Here is a 16,416-nt window from a genome sequence, read left to right on the forward strand (position 1 = left end):
TCCACGTAGTGAGACCTGGGTCGGTATTACTTGCAAAGTTTAATTGTAAATTTTTAAATGCAAGTATTACCGAGCGAATGGCTGCATATTGTATTACTTTTCCAATATCTTTTAAGACTAATTCTTACTATTAATTTTTGAAACTAATTCTAACTAACTATGCATTAACATATTTAAAACTAATTCTAACTAACTAAACATTAACATATATCCATTCTATATCGTTAATAATACTTTCAAAAGAAGAAATTTAACAGAAATATATTGTACAATAATCTCTTAGACAAACGAAAATAAAATTTTTCTTTCACACATTTATATCCGCTGTCATTTCTTTTTATTCTTACTTCCTGTCACTAATTATCCTTTATATTTGTCGGGTGAGACACATGGGATGGTTCCATAGGATGAACCCATGGGTGAGGACCTCTTTTCGGGTTGCTATCTTAGCATCGCGTCGGTGTTCAGGCACAATTAAATGTCCTACCATGTACTTCATTTTATTTGTCAAAATTTCGATTACATTACTTCGCGAATTTGGATTTAGAAATAGAATCAACGTTATTATAACACACTGTCGTGAACGCGATTAGTAATCCTAAGGAGTGTGCTTTGATTGGTCGAAATTCAGAAGCACGAATTCGGATGTGCTTAATAATCCGTTATATCTGAAGCTGAAAGGGCGGTAGGTGGAGCTATCTGTAAGAGAGGTCTAATACAATCTTCTGTTAGTCAAGAAGCCTGCCGCACCGAAGCGGAAAGGTATCGCGGATCGGTATCGCGGAACTTGTAAAGTAGATTCACCGTTAGCCCGTTGGTCTCCACATGTAGCAACTTCCACATAGTGAGACCTGGGTCGGTAATACTTTCAAAGTCTAATTGTAAATCTTTTATCTCAAGTACTACCGAGCGAATGACTGCATATTTCAATGTATTAAGTCGTTCAGAAAATTCGTACCGATTTTCGGTAGGTGGCATAAGGACAGGTTTATATATATCAGAATGATATGCGTACATATTACAAAAGGCGGTATTTCAGATATATTTGGAAAAAAGTTTGGTTACGATAAGTTAACTTCTGTTTGTTTTATACGCTTTTAAATATGGAAGCAAGCAAAGTTCATTATAAGCATCTAATGCTTTTCATTTCCCGGAAAGGTAAAAGTGCCACACAAGCGGCAAATAAGATATGTGCTGTTTATGACGAAGATGCTGTTGCTGAAAGAACTATGCGGAAGTAATTTTCTAGGTTTAAAGCTGGTAATTTCAACCTTGAAGATCAAGAATCCCGGATAGGCCCTCCACGACAAATGAAAATTAAATTAAAACACTGGTCGAGAATAACCCATGCTATACGACACGTAGATTAGCAGAAATATTAAAAATATTAAAATCCACCAACTATAAGCACTTCGTGAAACTTGGCTACATAAACCGTTTAGATGCATGGATTCCCCACAATTTTTCGAAGAAAAATCTAATTGATCGCATTTCCATTTGTGTTTCGCTTCATAAACGCAACGAGAAGAAACCATTTTTAAAGCAAATAGTGACGGGGGATGAAAAACAGACCATTTATAATAATGTTGAGTGGAAAAGCGGACTTGGAGAAAACGGAATGAACCAAGAAAGTCATACTCTTTCTAAAGAGATTGGAAAGGAATCCTGCATTATAAGTTTTTATCAAACAATGAGACGATAAATTCAGAAAAATATTGCTCCCAATTAGACAAAGACAGCAATTGAACAAAAATGTCTAGAAATAGTGAATCGGAAAGGCATCCTTTTATCAGAACAATATGCGGTTTCATGTGTATTTGACAACTCGATAAAAATTGTTGGAGCTCGGTTGAGATGTTCACCAAATCTCGCGCCTTCAGATTTCCATATATTTTGATCGTTATAAAATTCCTGTAATGGAAAAAACATCAACTCTTTAGTCGAGATAAAAAATCATATAAAAAAGTTTTTCTCTGAAAAATCTGAAAGGATCTGGAAGAATGGAATTTTCAAGTTGCCTAAAAGATGGAGAAATTTTGTGGAAAAGAATGGTACCTATATAATTTAATAAATGTATATCAAAATTTAAATATGCTGCATTTCAATTTTTCTTTAAAATCGGCACGAACTTTCTTATAATACTTATAATACTTATACAGACAAATAGGTGAGGTATTCAAAGATAATTTTTTTAAATTCACAAATTTATATATTACTTGTCATATGTGTAATTTATATTTATTATGTTTTATGTTTTTATCGTGAAAAAAATGCATACCGTCATCGTATTTAGTACGGATCACTGTGAGACGCACGCTACCATTAAAAAAAGATAATATATAATATTAGAGACTGAAAAGAATAATTTCACAGTTTACTAAATTATTTACTCTAACTTACACGAAACCAATAATTATTTACATGTTAAATAAAAATTACCAACCAAGCTTATACACTGATACAATAGCATGGTGGTGACAGTGTTCTCCGCTTGTATTCGTAGTTCATATTTTGTCCATATTTATCGCTTTAGTCGTACACACTTCGAACAAAAGGTAATGTCTTAATCATGGCGAGTACAAAAGACATAATAGTGCACAAATGTAATTCTTTATAACTGTTTTTCTATAATTCAAAGAATTATACAAGTTCAATAGAATATTAAATTGATCATCCTATTATCCATTATAACCAATATTAATCATGGAAAAACAAAAAAGTCGCCAGGTAACCTTACTTTTTGTACATACTTTCCATCTATTTATTTTAAAGACATTATAACTTGCTGAGCTTGTGTGGTTCCTTATATATAATATACAATTTATTTCTTGTATTTGATTAAAATGAGTTTTTTCAAAAATTATATAACTATATATTAAAAATTTTGCATAGTTACATAAATGTAAATTTACTTTGGTTGGAAAACATTGATAACTCTATTATGGTAAATGATCATTGTATATTTAGAAGAAAAAGAAAGACAAAATGATACCGCCCAGTCTGGAACAACAAATTCCGGATGCTCCAACTTTAGAAGAATTTGAGTGTCTTTTTGGAGAATCTCCCACTAATTATCCTAAGGGTGAATGTGTTGAAAATATGGAAAGTGAGTTACATTCTGCTGCTATTGATACAGAAATTTATGAAAAGGAAGCTGCTGAAAAAGCTGCTTATGAGATGGAATGTAATTTGTCTATTGAAACTACCGAGGTATATATTTTTACCTTTCTTAGTTAATATGATGTTTATATATTTAAAAATAAGAGAGCTGATATTTTACTTATAGATATGTTCAGAACCAAGTATTTCCCATGACGAAGTTGATGGTAAACATCTTGCAACCCCAATGCAGCATAAAGATCCTTTAGAAGGAAAAGTAGAAGAAGTCAGAATAGTAGTTTCAGAAATTCGTTTGATAGATGTTCTTCCAACAGCTCCTGCTGCTGAAAATCAAGAAGTAACATCAACGTCAGAAGAGACAACATCTTTATTTAATACTAATTCAGATAAAGTTTTAATCAAAGAAGAGCAGATAAAAAATGAATTAGAAGTATCTACAGATAAAACAAATGCAGTACATGCTATCACTAATGATATTAAACCATTTACAGAAAATCAGTTAGCATCTCTTTACAATAATCAAGAATTATCATTAGTTGATGCCTTTATTACAGAATTTACAGAGATTCAATTGAGAAGTCATGCAATTAAGCAACAACATAAACTCTATGAACTCCTTATGAACTATCTTCGTGTTAGAAATCATTTGATAGTCAATTCGCATGAATTAGAAAGATTAAAAGAAAATTGTAGAGAAACACAAAAACAATTATGGTGTCTAGATAAAGCTTCTATAACAGAAACTGGAGAGTGTCAAGATGGAAACCCTGTTAGTGCAATTCACGAATATTCTATTGCTCATTTCAATCAACAAGCACTACTTAGCTTGTCACGAAATTTATCAGCAATCAAAGATATATTATACAATATCCAAGCATTATACTGTTATGAAGCAGAAGTATTAAGATTGCAAATTGATCATTATATCCAAAGAGTTTGTATTTTTTGTAAAGAATTTACAAACCTACCACCAGATGCACCGGTAAATTTAATGCCAGTACAAACACCATCACAAACAATACCACAGTTGGTTGAACTTAGAATGTGTATTACAATATTATTTACTTTTCAAAGAAAAGTTTTAAAAGATGGAAAGTTTGTTACCGATGTCAGAGATTGGCTTTCAAAATTAATAGCAGTTCTTTTAAGAGTAGCAACTTGGCAAGATCATTTATTTTTATTAAATCATGTACTAAGATGTCCTGGAGGTGTTATGAATTGGGCACGTAGTTATATTCAGATTCCATTGCCACCACCAAATGTAATCGAAGTATCTACATCTCCATTAAATGATCCATATCTTGATCATATGATAGCTACATTAGCTGTTATTTTACTTCCAATTAAAGATCGTGACAAGTTTCTAGAACAGGTGTGTATGATAATGATATTGTGGTAAATTTTAATTTAATGCTTAAAAGAATATTATTTATAATTAGGTACAAATATCACTGCAAGATACAGCAAGTAGCCCAGGTGATACAATCTGGGTTATGTTAGATGAAGAAGGTGAAGAAGATGAAGATATTGCTAACTTTGGTGCAAATTTATTCGAAAGTGATCTTATTTCTCTTTTGCATCAAATTCCGTTCAATAAATTATTTGAACAGATCCTTTTTATACAATATCAAGATGATAAATATTATCAAAATAAGAATTTAATTACTGATCACCATATGATACGAGTATTTGCTTTTTCTACTATTATTGTTAAGCTTCTAAATAAAGGTTTGAAAACATATGATTCTCCACGATATAGACAATTAGCTAAAAGACTAAGTGCATTAATCAGAGACATAGTTCAATATGTCACCGATCAGTGGGAAGTATTTGATAAGAGTCAAGTAAGGAAATATTTTTATACTTCATTTATACATAGTGATAATATATTTATTTTTTATGTTATAATATTTCTACATTTTCTTTTTTATTAAATTTTTTTAAAAGGTTACAGACGCATCAATGTTATTGAAGTTACAAACTGAATATGATAGCTTTTTGTTAAAAGCAACTCTCTCTATATTTTCCTCTCGACGATTAGGAGCATGGCAATATCTAGCATCTATTCCATATCATATTGTATCATTAACTACATTATGGCAAATATTTTATACTTTACATACTGACTCTACATCAGCAGATCTATGTATGTCTACTGTGACTATAACAGGTTAATATTTTCTATTTTTTTATTAAGAAAACAATAATTAAATATATTTAAATATTTCATACACTTATTTTATAGAATGGGAAACAGAATTAAATTATTCTAATCTTCGAAAACAATTTGAAGAAAAATTAAGCAATATGCCAGGAGATGAATCATATTTTTTATTGACAACATTTGCAAACATGGCTATGGCAAGATCTTTTACAGATTATGATTTTGTAAGAGCTGCTACAATTGATTTATTTCAAGTAAGTAATTATTAAGATTGTCTATGTATGTTCTTTTCTTTGCTAACAATATATCATATTACAGATAGGATTTCTTAGTGAAAAAACACAAGAATCTTGTTCAAAAGATGCCAGATCACTATTATCTAATTTAACAAATAAGCATCCTACACTTCTCTCAAACATAATACTAAAATTGCGGGATAATTTCGGTTCAGTTGGAAAGGTATATATTTAATTAAAGTATAGCAAATATATATCTCTTTAATTAAACATTGTTTTTCTTGAAATAATTTTAGTTAAGCCTATATTTGTTCACTGAATTAAAAATGGATAAATGGATCCCACAAGAACAAGATTTTCAAGTTCTTTCATTTTGGTTACATCAACATTCATTAGCATCAACTGAAAGTCACTTAGCTCGTTTAGTTCTTACTCATCTCAATTGGGGACTCGAAGGGTTAGTAATATTAATACATATATATATATATATATATATATATATATATATATATATATATATATATCTTACTTTTGTAATTAGTTACTGAACAATGTGAATATTTTTGTAGAAATAATTTATATCTTCCTATTGGAATACATCATCGCGTGGCACTTTTAATTGTCGAGCTTGTTATGAAATATGTGCCAGATTCTCCTACACAAACTGCTTCTTTATTAGCAGAAGGAGTTAAACAGGTATAATTTTCAACAAGAATTTAATTTTTACTATTGTATAGAAAGGATATAATTCACTGTAATTATTAAAATATTTTTTGTTAATTAAAAGGTATCATCCATTGTCAGACCTCAAAATAGTGAACAAGCATTTAGTTTATGGGCATGGGAAATGCTATCACGTTTGAGATTACATCAACTTGATCAATCTGATGCACTTTCTCAACATGCAATATCAAACCCTACGATAGCATTTTCTTATTTACCAGATATGGATTCTGACCCATCCTTGGAAATTTTGAATACAGGAGTAAGAGAAAAGCAACCAATTGCATGTTATGTGTCAGTAATTATGACATTGTGGGGCCATTCTATACCCTTAATTTGTTCTAAAGGGTTCAATCAATTACAAACATTACAGTGCTATTATAAATATGAACAAGTGCTGATAGCTTTGCACCACATTGTGCCATTATTTGTTGATTGCCCTGATTCATTATTCAAAAATGATAAATTTATAAGTCTTATTATTACATTAGTTACGGCTGATAGAACATATATGAAAATGGCCAAGAATCTCATTGCACCTGAATTTCCTGGGCCATTACTGAAACAATTTTCCAGTATGATAGATTCCCATTTATACAAGTATAAAAGGTATGAAAAATGATTTTTTTTTTTACACCTTTTGTTTTAGTTTTATTAATATATTACATAAATCTTTTCCTTTTATAGATATTGCTTACATAGTCCTGCGAAGTTAATGTATTTGTGGTTAAATGTACTTATACTTGTACCAGATTGGAACAAAGACCAAAATGTTTTACATTTAATGGATACAATAATTCGGGCAGTATTTTTTCATTTAGATACGAGATCAATCATGGAAAGCATGTTTCAAAGTTTATATTCAGTAAGAAAATTATTATTCATATTACATATAGTAATTATACCGAGATTCCAATATTGTATTAGATTTTTAGGAAATCGTTAATTTTATTATATTATTTTTTTTTCTTTTTATTATTATTATTATTATTATTATTATTATTATTATTATTTTCTGTATTTTTTATTTTATTGAATATTATTCTGTTTTTTAACAATTCAAAATAATATTGATATCTTGGTATAGAGTAGTAAACATAATAATATTTTTGTAATCATAATTAGAAAAATCATTGCTATTAGCTTGCATTAAAAGGAAACAATGAGGTATGATTTATTTTTGTTTTCATCTATAATAGGATTTATGCCAAGATTTACATTAAATTTATTAATGAACAATGTGTGTGTGTATGTATGTGTGTGCGCGCATACACACATACATACACACATACGAAATTATTTCAGTTTATTAAATTTAATATATAATATGTTTTATATTAAATAACAATGTGCAATATTTAATATTCAGAATTTGAGCAAATTACTTTTTGATCTTTTCTTTTTTTCTTTTTTCTTCTTTTCTTTTCTTTTCTTTTTTTTATTTTTTAGAATATAGCAACAAATCGAAATCCAGGATCATTGGGCTCTTTTTTAAGCTGGGCAACTGGTTCTACTAATTCCTTAAGCCTTTTGGGTGGATCGACACAATCAATATGGGTTGCATATCAAGTTTTATTAACTGAACAGTATGAAAGAGAAATAAAAACAGGATTATGGCGTGAAATTCTAAAAGAATTGTCATTACAAGCTAAAATATCATTAGACACTGCACTAAAGGTATTATTATTATTAAATAGTATTGATTATATCAGATAATATATAATTTGCAATTAATATACGTATACACACACACACACGTATACGCATATATATACATATGAATGGAAATATTTTTATGAAAAAAATTTTAGCGAGCCTGTGCTACAGTAAAGATGCAAGCTTTTAATGTTAATGGATTAGCTATATATCGTTGGTCACAACAAGCACTTAATACTCCAATTGAACATCCTATTCTTTCTCTTCTGTGGCAAAACTTCTTCACTCTATTTTTAGCAAGAGTTCCTTCAACTCCAGGGTATATATTATTACATCACAGTTATCACTTTTCAGAATAAATATTTAAAGATATACTTTTTTTTTATAGAGGTACTGATCAAGGTGGAGTGGGTGAAAAATTTTTTGAAGGGATGATTAATTTAAATTATTTAAAGAAACTAAAAAAACGATTACATGAAATAACTGAATATTTTCAACTAAAAGGAGAAAAAGGTATTGATAATGGAAAACCAATTACAGATCAAAGAAGAATATTTTATTTTAACTCTGCTAAGTAAGTACTCAATAATAAAAAGTTATAATTTTAATATCATAATTTTCCTTTTTTTTATTTATATCTTGTTTATTTTTTCATTTCAGATTTTATAAGACTTTAAATTTGTGGTTAGAAGAACCAAGATTACAAGAATCAGGTCTTTACATTCCAGCTTTACCACCGCAATATATGTCGCAAAAACTAATAGTACTCATGCAGGGTGATCAAGTAATTTTAATTAAATACTTTATTTCTGTTGAAAGTACATTTTTTATCAGTTACATTTCAACGATGTTAACATTATTACAGAATCCATGGTTTGAGTATGTTGATTATTGGTCAGCTCAACAAAGTCAATTAGAAGCTGTACAGGAGTGGGAACAGATTTGTTTCCGGGATTTGGATAATCAGTATCAGAAATCAACTTTTGTACCACCTATTTTATTAGAAATTGCCGATCCATTGGAAAGAATTTTTAAAAGATTGGATACATATGAACATCCAGTTTCACCGCCATTATTAAGTTCAAACAATAACCTTTTCACTTCTGTATCCAGAGAAAATTTATATGCTCCAGAAACAGTTGTAACATTAATTAAACCACATCTTAAAATAATTTTAGATTATGCACAAACTTATAATTTGTTGGTTTCTGAGCATACAGCTATTGATTGTAGTTTTTTGGAATTAATACCTACACTTTATCGAGAAATTGAAAATTATGTAACATTACATGCCCTATGTGATCCTGCACCAGTACATCAAAAACGTCCTAGGTCAGGTGTACCACCGATTGTTCACTGTGCTGGTGCCGCAGTGATTAGAATTAAGGTAAAAATTGCGAAATATTACAAATTATAAAACTATAATTTTTATTACTGGATAATATTTAAATATGTAGGTTTCTGAGGCTCATGTTAGTGATGGTGTTGATCATATGATATCACAAAACAGAGCAGAATATGAAAATTTATTAGTAAAAGCAAGTCAACCACCACCTAGTAAAATTACTCAGGGTTGTGTTTTTATGGATCATTTAATTACGTGAGTATATTTTTGACAAACTACACAAGATATATATTGTATATTTGTATATAAACTTATTTTAATAATGTTGATTTTACAGTATGCTTGAACACGAATTAGGTGTGAGTCGAATTAACGAAAATACTGCAGTATTACAAAAAGTTCAAAAAAGTGGAGTGCAGTTATTTTATCATTTGGTGGAATTTTATACAGAAGAAGCAGCATTGTGTCCACCAACTAAGCAACTTATTACAACTTGTTTAGAAAAACTTGGTCAGGTACAAATCATAGCAAATATAAAATAAAATCATTTTAGTTATTGGTCTAATGATAAATATTTTTTAGTTATTTATTAGTGGAGAAGAAAGTCAAGGTCCACAATTACTAAAAACAATTATGCAAAGACCAAATCTTGGTGGATTGCTTGGTCCCCATTTTACTCCTGTTGCTGGTGGTGCATCAACATTTTTACAAATGTATCAAACAGTTGTTGAATTATCTACTGGGATGAATGTTGATTTATGTTTTGTATTACTTTCTAAGGTATATAAGATCGATAAAAAATATGATAATATTTATATACATTATTTTATATAATTCTTGTATTTTTGCTTTTGCTATAGTTTGACGTTGCGAGTTGGCTAAATTACAGAAGACCAAGATTAAGCGAACGATCAACCTTTATAGATTTAATTTCTAGAGCTCTATCTAACATTGGACTTAATCCGGAAGAAGAAAAACTTATATTACATGAGGTAATTCTTTCTAGATATAAAAAAAATATTATAAAATTACATAGAATATATTTCATGCTACAACATAAGTATATTTATTTTTTACGTTAGTTATTTCGCAATCATTTGCGACTTATTCTTCTACATGAATTTCCTGAACACTATGGTGAAGTTCTTAGTACCATATTAAAGGGGAGTGAAAGTCAAACTTTGTCCTTAGATGTTTGGCGTGATTTATTAGGTACTCTAAGTGGAAAATCGAAAAGTGCAGTTGCAATACATTTGTCAAAAATTAGGGATGAAATACGTCATTATGCAACAGAGCAAAGACTTCTTTCTCGACAGGAGGTAAATAATTTTTTTTTTTTACATTATACAAATTATAAAAAAAAAATTAATGCTTTTTTTTTCATTTTAGATGCATGACACTGCAGTCTTACTTAGTAGACATTTTATGAAAGAACGTTTGCAATATGGTCTTTATGGATTATATCCAAAATATAGAGTTTATAATGATCCATTAACAGTATTTTTGGGTATGGTAGGACATGCTCTTGTTGTATTAACACTTCAATCTGATAGAGGTTCTTTGGCAGATCAATGTAAGAATTGAATAAAAATTGCAAGTTTTATTTATTTTTAAATTAAATTGAATTAATTATTTTCTTTCCAGTATGTGAAAAAATATGGCCTGCTTTAAGTGAAATGTATGCACCTTGGATTACGCCTTATTGGACTAGAAACTTAAGAGAACCAACTGCAGCATGGATCCAACAACTTACAGATGATAGATCGGTTCTACTGCCATGGATTATTACAGATGGACCATATGCAAATAGAATTGTATCAATGTTTGTGGAATGTATTAGATTTATTATTGACACAATGCCAGCATCTAATAAGATACTATCTTTTGTCTGGCATTTCTATGTTACTAATTTTGCTCATCCTTCAATCAAAGATCATATATTGAATGTTATACATGGTAACTTTTTATCGCTCCCATGGGATCGATTCTGTCCTAGTATTGGTGATGTTGAACTCATGATTAAAGTAGTCGATCAGTATTTACCAGATAGTCATCTATTTCTTGGAAGTGTATTTACATGTATCAATTGGTCATCATGGATAAATGAGTCATTAACAACTTTCCCTTTGGCAATCGTTGCTAGAATGCACATGTGTTTATTAAATTTAATTGTAAAATTATCAAATGAACCAAATGTAAGACAGGTAATTATTTATCAAATGAATTTTATAAATATAAACATACAGAATATAAAAGAATTTTATATGTAATATCATTTCTAATAAATTTCATATTTATTGTAGAATGAAAGAGCAATACAGCTCATTACACAAGCAGTAACATTTTCATGGCATTTAGTTGATGCAGCTGCTTATGATCAAGTAATTAATTGGCATGTAATGAGTTGCGATCCTAGAGTCATTCTTTCTCTAGACTGTGAGCAAATTCATCCTATAGATATAGCTTTAAATAAGTAAGTATTATATTTTAATATAAATATGTTAAATTTTAAGAAAATAATTTATATTGATAATATTTTATTTATTTTCTAATCAAATTATATAACAGTTTATTAAAGGTAGTTGCAGCTTATGATCCCAGTGTAGCATATTATCACCCAACTACATTAAAAAAAAGACAGATATACGTACGCTCTTCAGTGAAATTATTAATCAATTGCACAACTAGATATAAATCACTTTTATCTACAAATTCTAAAGCTTTTACAAGTACGTTATCTCGTATGTTAGATGAAATGGAAGCTGTTATTGATAGTAAGTTTAAATAACAATGTAATTTTCTTTTTTTTTTTTACACATTTATAATTTATCTTACAAAGGAATATTTAAACATAAACGTCTATTCATTAGCTGTTTCAGAAGCACAACAAATTCCAGAAGCAGGTTTATTAGTAACTGAATTTCTTCATTCTATAAACCAAAGTGGACCATTAGTTGATTATCTTCGAACTAGTTGGACAACTTGGTTATTGCAAAGATCTGCCAGTAGTCCTGTACTTATGGGTGTACTTAAGGTTATAGGTATAGTGATAGCCAGTTCGTCTACATTAGGAGAACTTATGGAAGCTGCTTTGGAAGCTTATTTTAAATACACTGGTAAGTAAATAATAATTAAAATAAATATTTCATGAATATATGTTTTAAAATAAAGAAAAACGGATGTTATATTTTTCAGTGATTTCTGAAGATGATAGGCCAACATGGGCTGCAGTTTTAACAATTTTACAACCTGTAGTACCACGACAACCTCCTTTGGAATCAATATTAGTTTCAGAAGGAAGACTTTTAGCTCTCTATTCTGTGTTGTTAAAAAGGCTTCCTTCATGTAGAGATATTAGAGAAGAAGGTATGCTTCTTATCAATTTAGTGGACTGGATTACTGCTATCAAGACTACGTAAGTTAAAAATTTAAATTATATATATATATTCTATTATACATATATATAACATATATATATATAAGTTAAAAATTTAAATTATATATATATATATTCTATTATACATATGTATGCTACTAATAAAAATGCGCACGAACTTTTGGACTGACCTGATATATATATAAAATTCAATATGATTATTTTTCAGGGATATAATGGAAGAAAAATTACCATTATTATGGGCAAAAGCATGTGAATTAGCATACAGGCAATGTCAATACAGTGAAAATACTGTAATAGCTGCTAGAGCTCTAAAAGGATTAGCACGTGCATTGCTTGCAATGGCTGATGATGCTGGACAAGGATGGGGTATTTTAGGAGCTATTGGGCTCAGAAAAGGTTCTCAGCTTTCTATTAGGTACATTCATTTCATAAATTTTATTAATAATTTATATTTTGTTGAATGGAGATTAATATTTACAGATGTTTTTTATAAAAAAAATATTTAATTCATTCATTAATATATTAATTTACAATTTTTGTTGTACAGGTGTAAGTTTTTAAGTCGTGCAATTGGCGTATATTGTTTAGCACAACTTCCAGAATCGAAATGTGAACATCAAATAGTAAGATTTACTTCTCATTCCCCTGGCGTGGCACCATCAAGATCACCTGATCCAGATACTGCAGAAATTCGACCTAGTGTAGAGGCCATAAAAGCTATGCAAAGTCTAGAAGGTCTTTTAGTTAACAAGCAATATATAGAACTTAAAAATGACGTAGAACGATCGATCAGATTAATTAGAGATTCTGCTAATTCACTACATAATGCTGTAGTTGTAATAGGTGCATTGACAGGAGAGTTGTATCATCAAAGGTATCTTCATGTTTTAACAGAATAATACAATATATTTGTTCTTGCACAATTTACTAATTCTTGCTTAAAATTCTAAATGTTTTTTCTTGTATTGATATTTTGCACATACATACATGACATAATGAGGCTTGAATAATCTAGTCATTTTACCAATTGAACATATCTTGTGTTACTATTAGTAATTAATTAAAAATATTAATTTAAAATATGTTATATTTAAAAATTTACAACAAATTAAACAATATTGTTGTTATTGTGCAGGGCTGCATCTATTGTATAAGATTTGTTAATATATCAACATTTATGATTAACATACATTATGTGTATGATCTTGAAATATTTGTTATTTCAATATTCATTTCTGTTAGATCATCATGACTAATATAGTAAGGCACATTTAATAAGTGATTAAATTTGTTTATGATATATCATGATTGATAAGATATTTACTTTTAAATGCAAATTTCTTGTAAATTTCATAAAAAATGTAATTTATTAAATATTGTAAATATATTGTGTTTTTAAGATAAAAAGAAATTTAAATACAATTTGTTATTTATACTTGATCAATTAGGCATTATATGAGAACAATTTTTGATGTATTTTTTTATAAATTATATAGAATTTTGTATATTTCGAAGTAACTCTGACGCTTCATTAGTTGGATATTGAACTAAAGAACATTGAAACATTTCTTGAAATACATTTTGAAATGTAGGTAATACATCTTCGATTGTTATATTTATATTAAGTTCTTTACTAATGCTAGTAACTCCTTTACCTTCGATGCCACACGGTACAATATGATCAAACCATGTTAAATCAGTATTACAATTCAAAGCTAAACCATGTGTAGTAATGTAGCGACTACCATGAATACCAATCGCACAAATTTTCTTGTCATTAACCCAAACTCCTGTATCTGGAGAAGTTGTTCCTAATATATCAAATTCAGCACACAGGCGTATAATCATTTGTTCTATCTGACAAACATACCACTTAATGCTAGGTTTAAATTGTTTTAAATTTAAAATAGGATATGCTACTAATTGTCCTGGTCCATGAAACGTTATAAGACCACCTCTATCTGTTTTAAAAAATTCTGCACCAAGATTTCTTAACTTCTTTTCATCTTCTTCTGTATAGTTTTTATTCCGAATTCCTATAGTGTATACTGGATCATGTTCAACAAGTAATAATGTATTACACGTTTCATTATTTAATTGCTTAAAATGTAAATCGGAAAGTATTTTTTGAAGTTTTACACTAGGACCATATCTCAATTTTCCTATTCGTAATACTTTAACAATATTAGTTTGCATTATGTGATTCTATTCAATTGGACTTAATTTATGTTCTAAATTTTATCCATACATATCCTTCAATAAGGTTTTGTTATTTTTTTCATTGCTTAACTTGCCAATATTTCTTTTTCATAAAACTTCTCTTGAATTGTTAAATAAGTAAGTAATGATACCTATAAATAGTAATGAGTTACATCTTTAAAGGTTGCATAAATAAAAATTTTTATATATAAGAAAAAATATAAAAATTGAAGTAATAAAAATAATAGTTTTATACATACATAAGCATCTGTTGCTGCATATATTTTTTGTGCTTTGCTCAAAGGTTGAATATGCCATTTACTTTTTCTTACTTCAGGATTTTTACAAATTTTCTTTTTCAGCTAAAAAAATTTATTATCCATAAATAATAATAATAATAATAATAATAATAATAATAATAATAATAATAATAATAATAATAATAATAATAAATATATATGCTCTTGTAAAACTAACCAAATAAGCAGTCAATTTCTCTAAACTCCAACGACAAGAACGATTTAGAACCCTATTTGCATATGTACCACAATCAATACAATTTTCCTTAACAACTTTTCCTGCTGGGAAATGTGTAAAATCTCTACCAAGTTTCCAAACATCGCTGTAACAAATTTATATCATACATTAAAAAATATTTAATATAATAATTAGTAATTATCTAAGAGATCTTAACTTACTTCTTAACATTAACACCTACAAGCTTTACTTTTGGATGGCTCAAGAGTATAACAAAAGCTGCTGGTAACTTATCTAAATAATATATATGCAAGAGATGACAAACAGATTTATTAAGACAAATTTGTGCTAATGCAGTTTTTCCACTTCCTGTTTGAAAACTAAATGGCCATTCTAAATCAAAACCTATTGGTACAATATCATCTTTATGGTTTTCAACCTGCTGTCTAATAGAATGTTTAGTTCTTTAATTTATAACACAAATATAATCAATAATTATTTTAAAAAAATATATAAAAGCTTAGCTCTTACATAATATCGTCACAAATCTTGGCACAATCATAAAAATTATTAGCATAATTAATTTTTCCTTTAAACACAATTGATGATAAAGACTGAATATCAGGTTCTTTTTCTATAGTCAATTCTTTTTCTACTTTTTCCTAACAAAATACGTTTAAAATAATATTTTAAGAACATTATTTATAAATTATTAAAATACAAAAAATCATATACCTCGTGACTAGCAGGAAGAAATCTTGGTGATCTTCTTAAAATCTTTTCTTCAGTCAAAACTTCATTCTACAAAAAAATACAATATGTTATGTGATATTCTATTTTTCATCTAGCTGTAAGATATATAGTTGCAAAACAATATATTTTCGTACTGTACAGCTAGTATTCATATTGTAGAAAGTATAAATACAATTTCATTAAAATTAAATTTACTTTTAATATAGTTAAGTTTAATATAGTTAAGTAAAAAAAAAATAATATCTTATTAATATAAAATATTTCTATCTCCAGCATATAACCACCAAAAATTTATATTAATATTGGTTTACATTGCTTCACACGTTAAATAAAAGTATAAATT

The 16,416-nt window shown here is 28.4% G+C and overlaps 3 protein-coding genes across 5 annotated transcripts; 1 reads left to right on the forward strand and 2 right to left on the reverse strand.

Moving 5' to 3' along the window:
- The first annotated feature begins 2,544 nt into the window (after nt 1–2,544).
- LOC124950369 (ectopic P granules protein 5 homolog) lies at nt 2,545–16,141 on the forward strand. 2 transcript variants are annotated; one of them, XM_047496950.1, is made up of 30 exons: nt 2,545–2,727; nt 2,968–3,210; nt 3,287–4,492; nt 4,560–4,964; nt 5,068–5,290; nt 5,366–5,538; nt 5,603–5,743; nt 5,817–5,977; nt 6,090–6,216; nt 6,308–6,852; nt 6,931–7,108; nt 7,387–7,410; nt 7,693–7,920; nt 8,055–8,218; nt 8,288–8,473; nt 8,560–8,683; nt 8,765–9,286; nt 9,357–9,499; nt 9,582–9,759; nt 9,827–10,024; nt 10,105–10,236; nt 10,327–10,563; nt 10,634–10,817; nt 10,889–11,448; nt 11,548–11,717; nt 11,813–12,018; nt 12,115–12,360; nt 12,440–12,659; nt 12,850–13,059; nt 13,192–16,141. In XM_047496950.1, the coding sequence occupies exons 1-30, from the start codon at nt 2,704–2,706 to the stop codon at nt 13,541–13,543; spliced, it is 7,710 nt and encodes a 2,569-aa protein (XP_047352906.1). In that variant the 5' UTR covers nt 2,545–2,703; the 3' UTR covers nt 13,544–16,141. The 2 variants fall into 2 exon arrangements, with proteins under 2 accessions (XP_047352906.1, XP_047352907.1); XM_047496951.1 differs by lacking the exon at nt 7,387–7,410.
- LOC124950372 (putative lipoyltransferase 2, mitochondrial) lies at nt 13,072–14,840 on the reverse strand. The gene has a single exon (XM_047496955.1). It carries the CDS (start codon nt 14,838–14,840, stop codon nt 14,133–14,135), a length of 708 nt encoding a protein of 235 aa, XP_047352911.1. The 3' UTR covers nt 13,072–14,132.
- On the reverse strand, nt 14,701–16,396 carry LOC124950371 (Werner Syndrome-like exonuclease). 2 transcript variants are annotated; one of them, XM_047496953.1, is made up of 7 exons: nt 16,269–16,396; nt 16,056–16,121; nt 15,852–15,982; nt 15,542–15,766; nt 15,321–15,465; nt 15,104–15,205; nt 14,701–14,995 (listed from the first exon to the last, which is right to left on the reverse strand). In XM_047496953.1, the coding sequence occupies exons 1-7, from the start codon at nt 16,347–16,349 to the stop codon at nt 14,930–14,932; spliced, it is 816 nt and encodes a 271-aa protein (XP_047352909.1). In that variant the 5' UTR covers nt 16,350–16,396; the 3' UTR covers nt 14,701–14,929. The 2 variants fall into 2 exon arrangements, with proteins under 2 accessions (XP_047352909.1, XP_047352910.1); XM_047496954.1 differs by having other exon boundaries at nt 16,208–16,375.
- Between the last annotated feature and the right edge of the window lie 20 nt (nt 16,397–16,416).

This window comes from Vespa velutina, chromosome 7, assembly GCF_912470025.1.
Source record: "Vespa velutina chromosome 7, iVesVel2.1, whole genome shotgun sequence".
Classification (NCBI taxonomy): domain Eukaryota; kingdom Metazoa; phylum Arthropoda; class Insecta; order Hymenoptera; family Vespidae; genus Vespa; species Vespa velutina.

Coding starts and splice junctions, on each gene's coding strand:
- LOC124950371 (XM_047496953.1), bottom strand. CDS start 16,349: ATGCTGGAGATAGAAATATTTTATATTAATAAGATATTATTTTTTTTT. Junction 15,466..15,541: donor GTAGGTGTTAATGTTAAGAA/GTAAGTTAAGAT, acceptor AATTTGTTACAG/CGATGTTTGGAAACTTGGTA. Junction 15,206..15,320: donor AGAAATTGACTGCTTATTTG/GTTAGTTTTACA, acceptor AAATTTTTTTAG/CTGAAAAAGAAAATTTGTAA.
- LOC124950372 (XM_047496955.1), bottom strand. CDS start 14,840: ATGCAAACTAATATTGTTAAAGTATTACGAATAGGAAAATTGAGATAT.
- LOC124950369 (XM_047496950.1), top strand. CDS start 2,704: ATGGAAAAACAAAAAAGTCGCCAG. Junction 2,728..2,967: donor AAAAACAAAAAAGTCGCCAG/GTAACCTTACTT, acceptor TTGTATATTTAG/AAGAAAAAGAAAGACAAAAT. Junction 12,019..12,114: donor AATGGAAGCTGTTATTGATA/GTAAGTTTAAAT, acceptor TCTATTCATTAG/CTGTTTCAGAAGCACAACAA.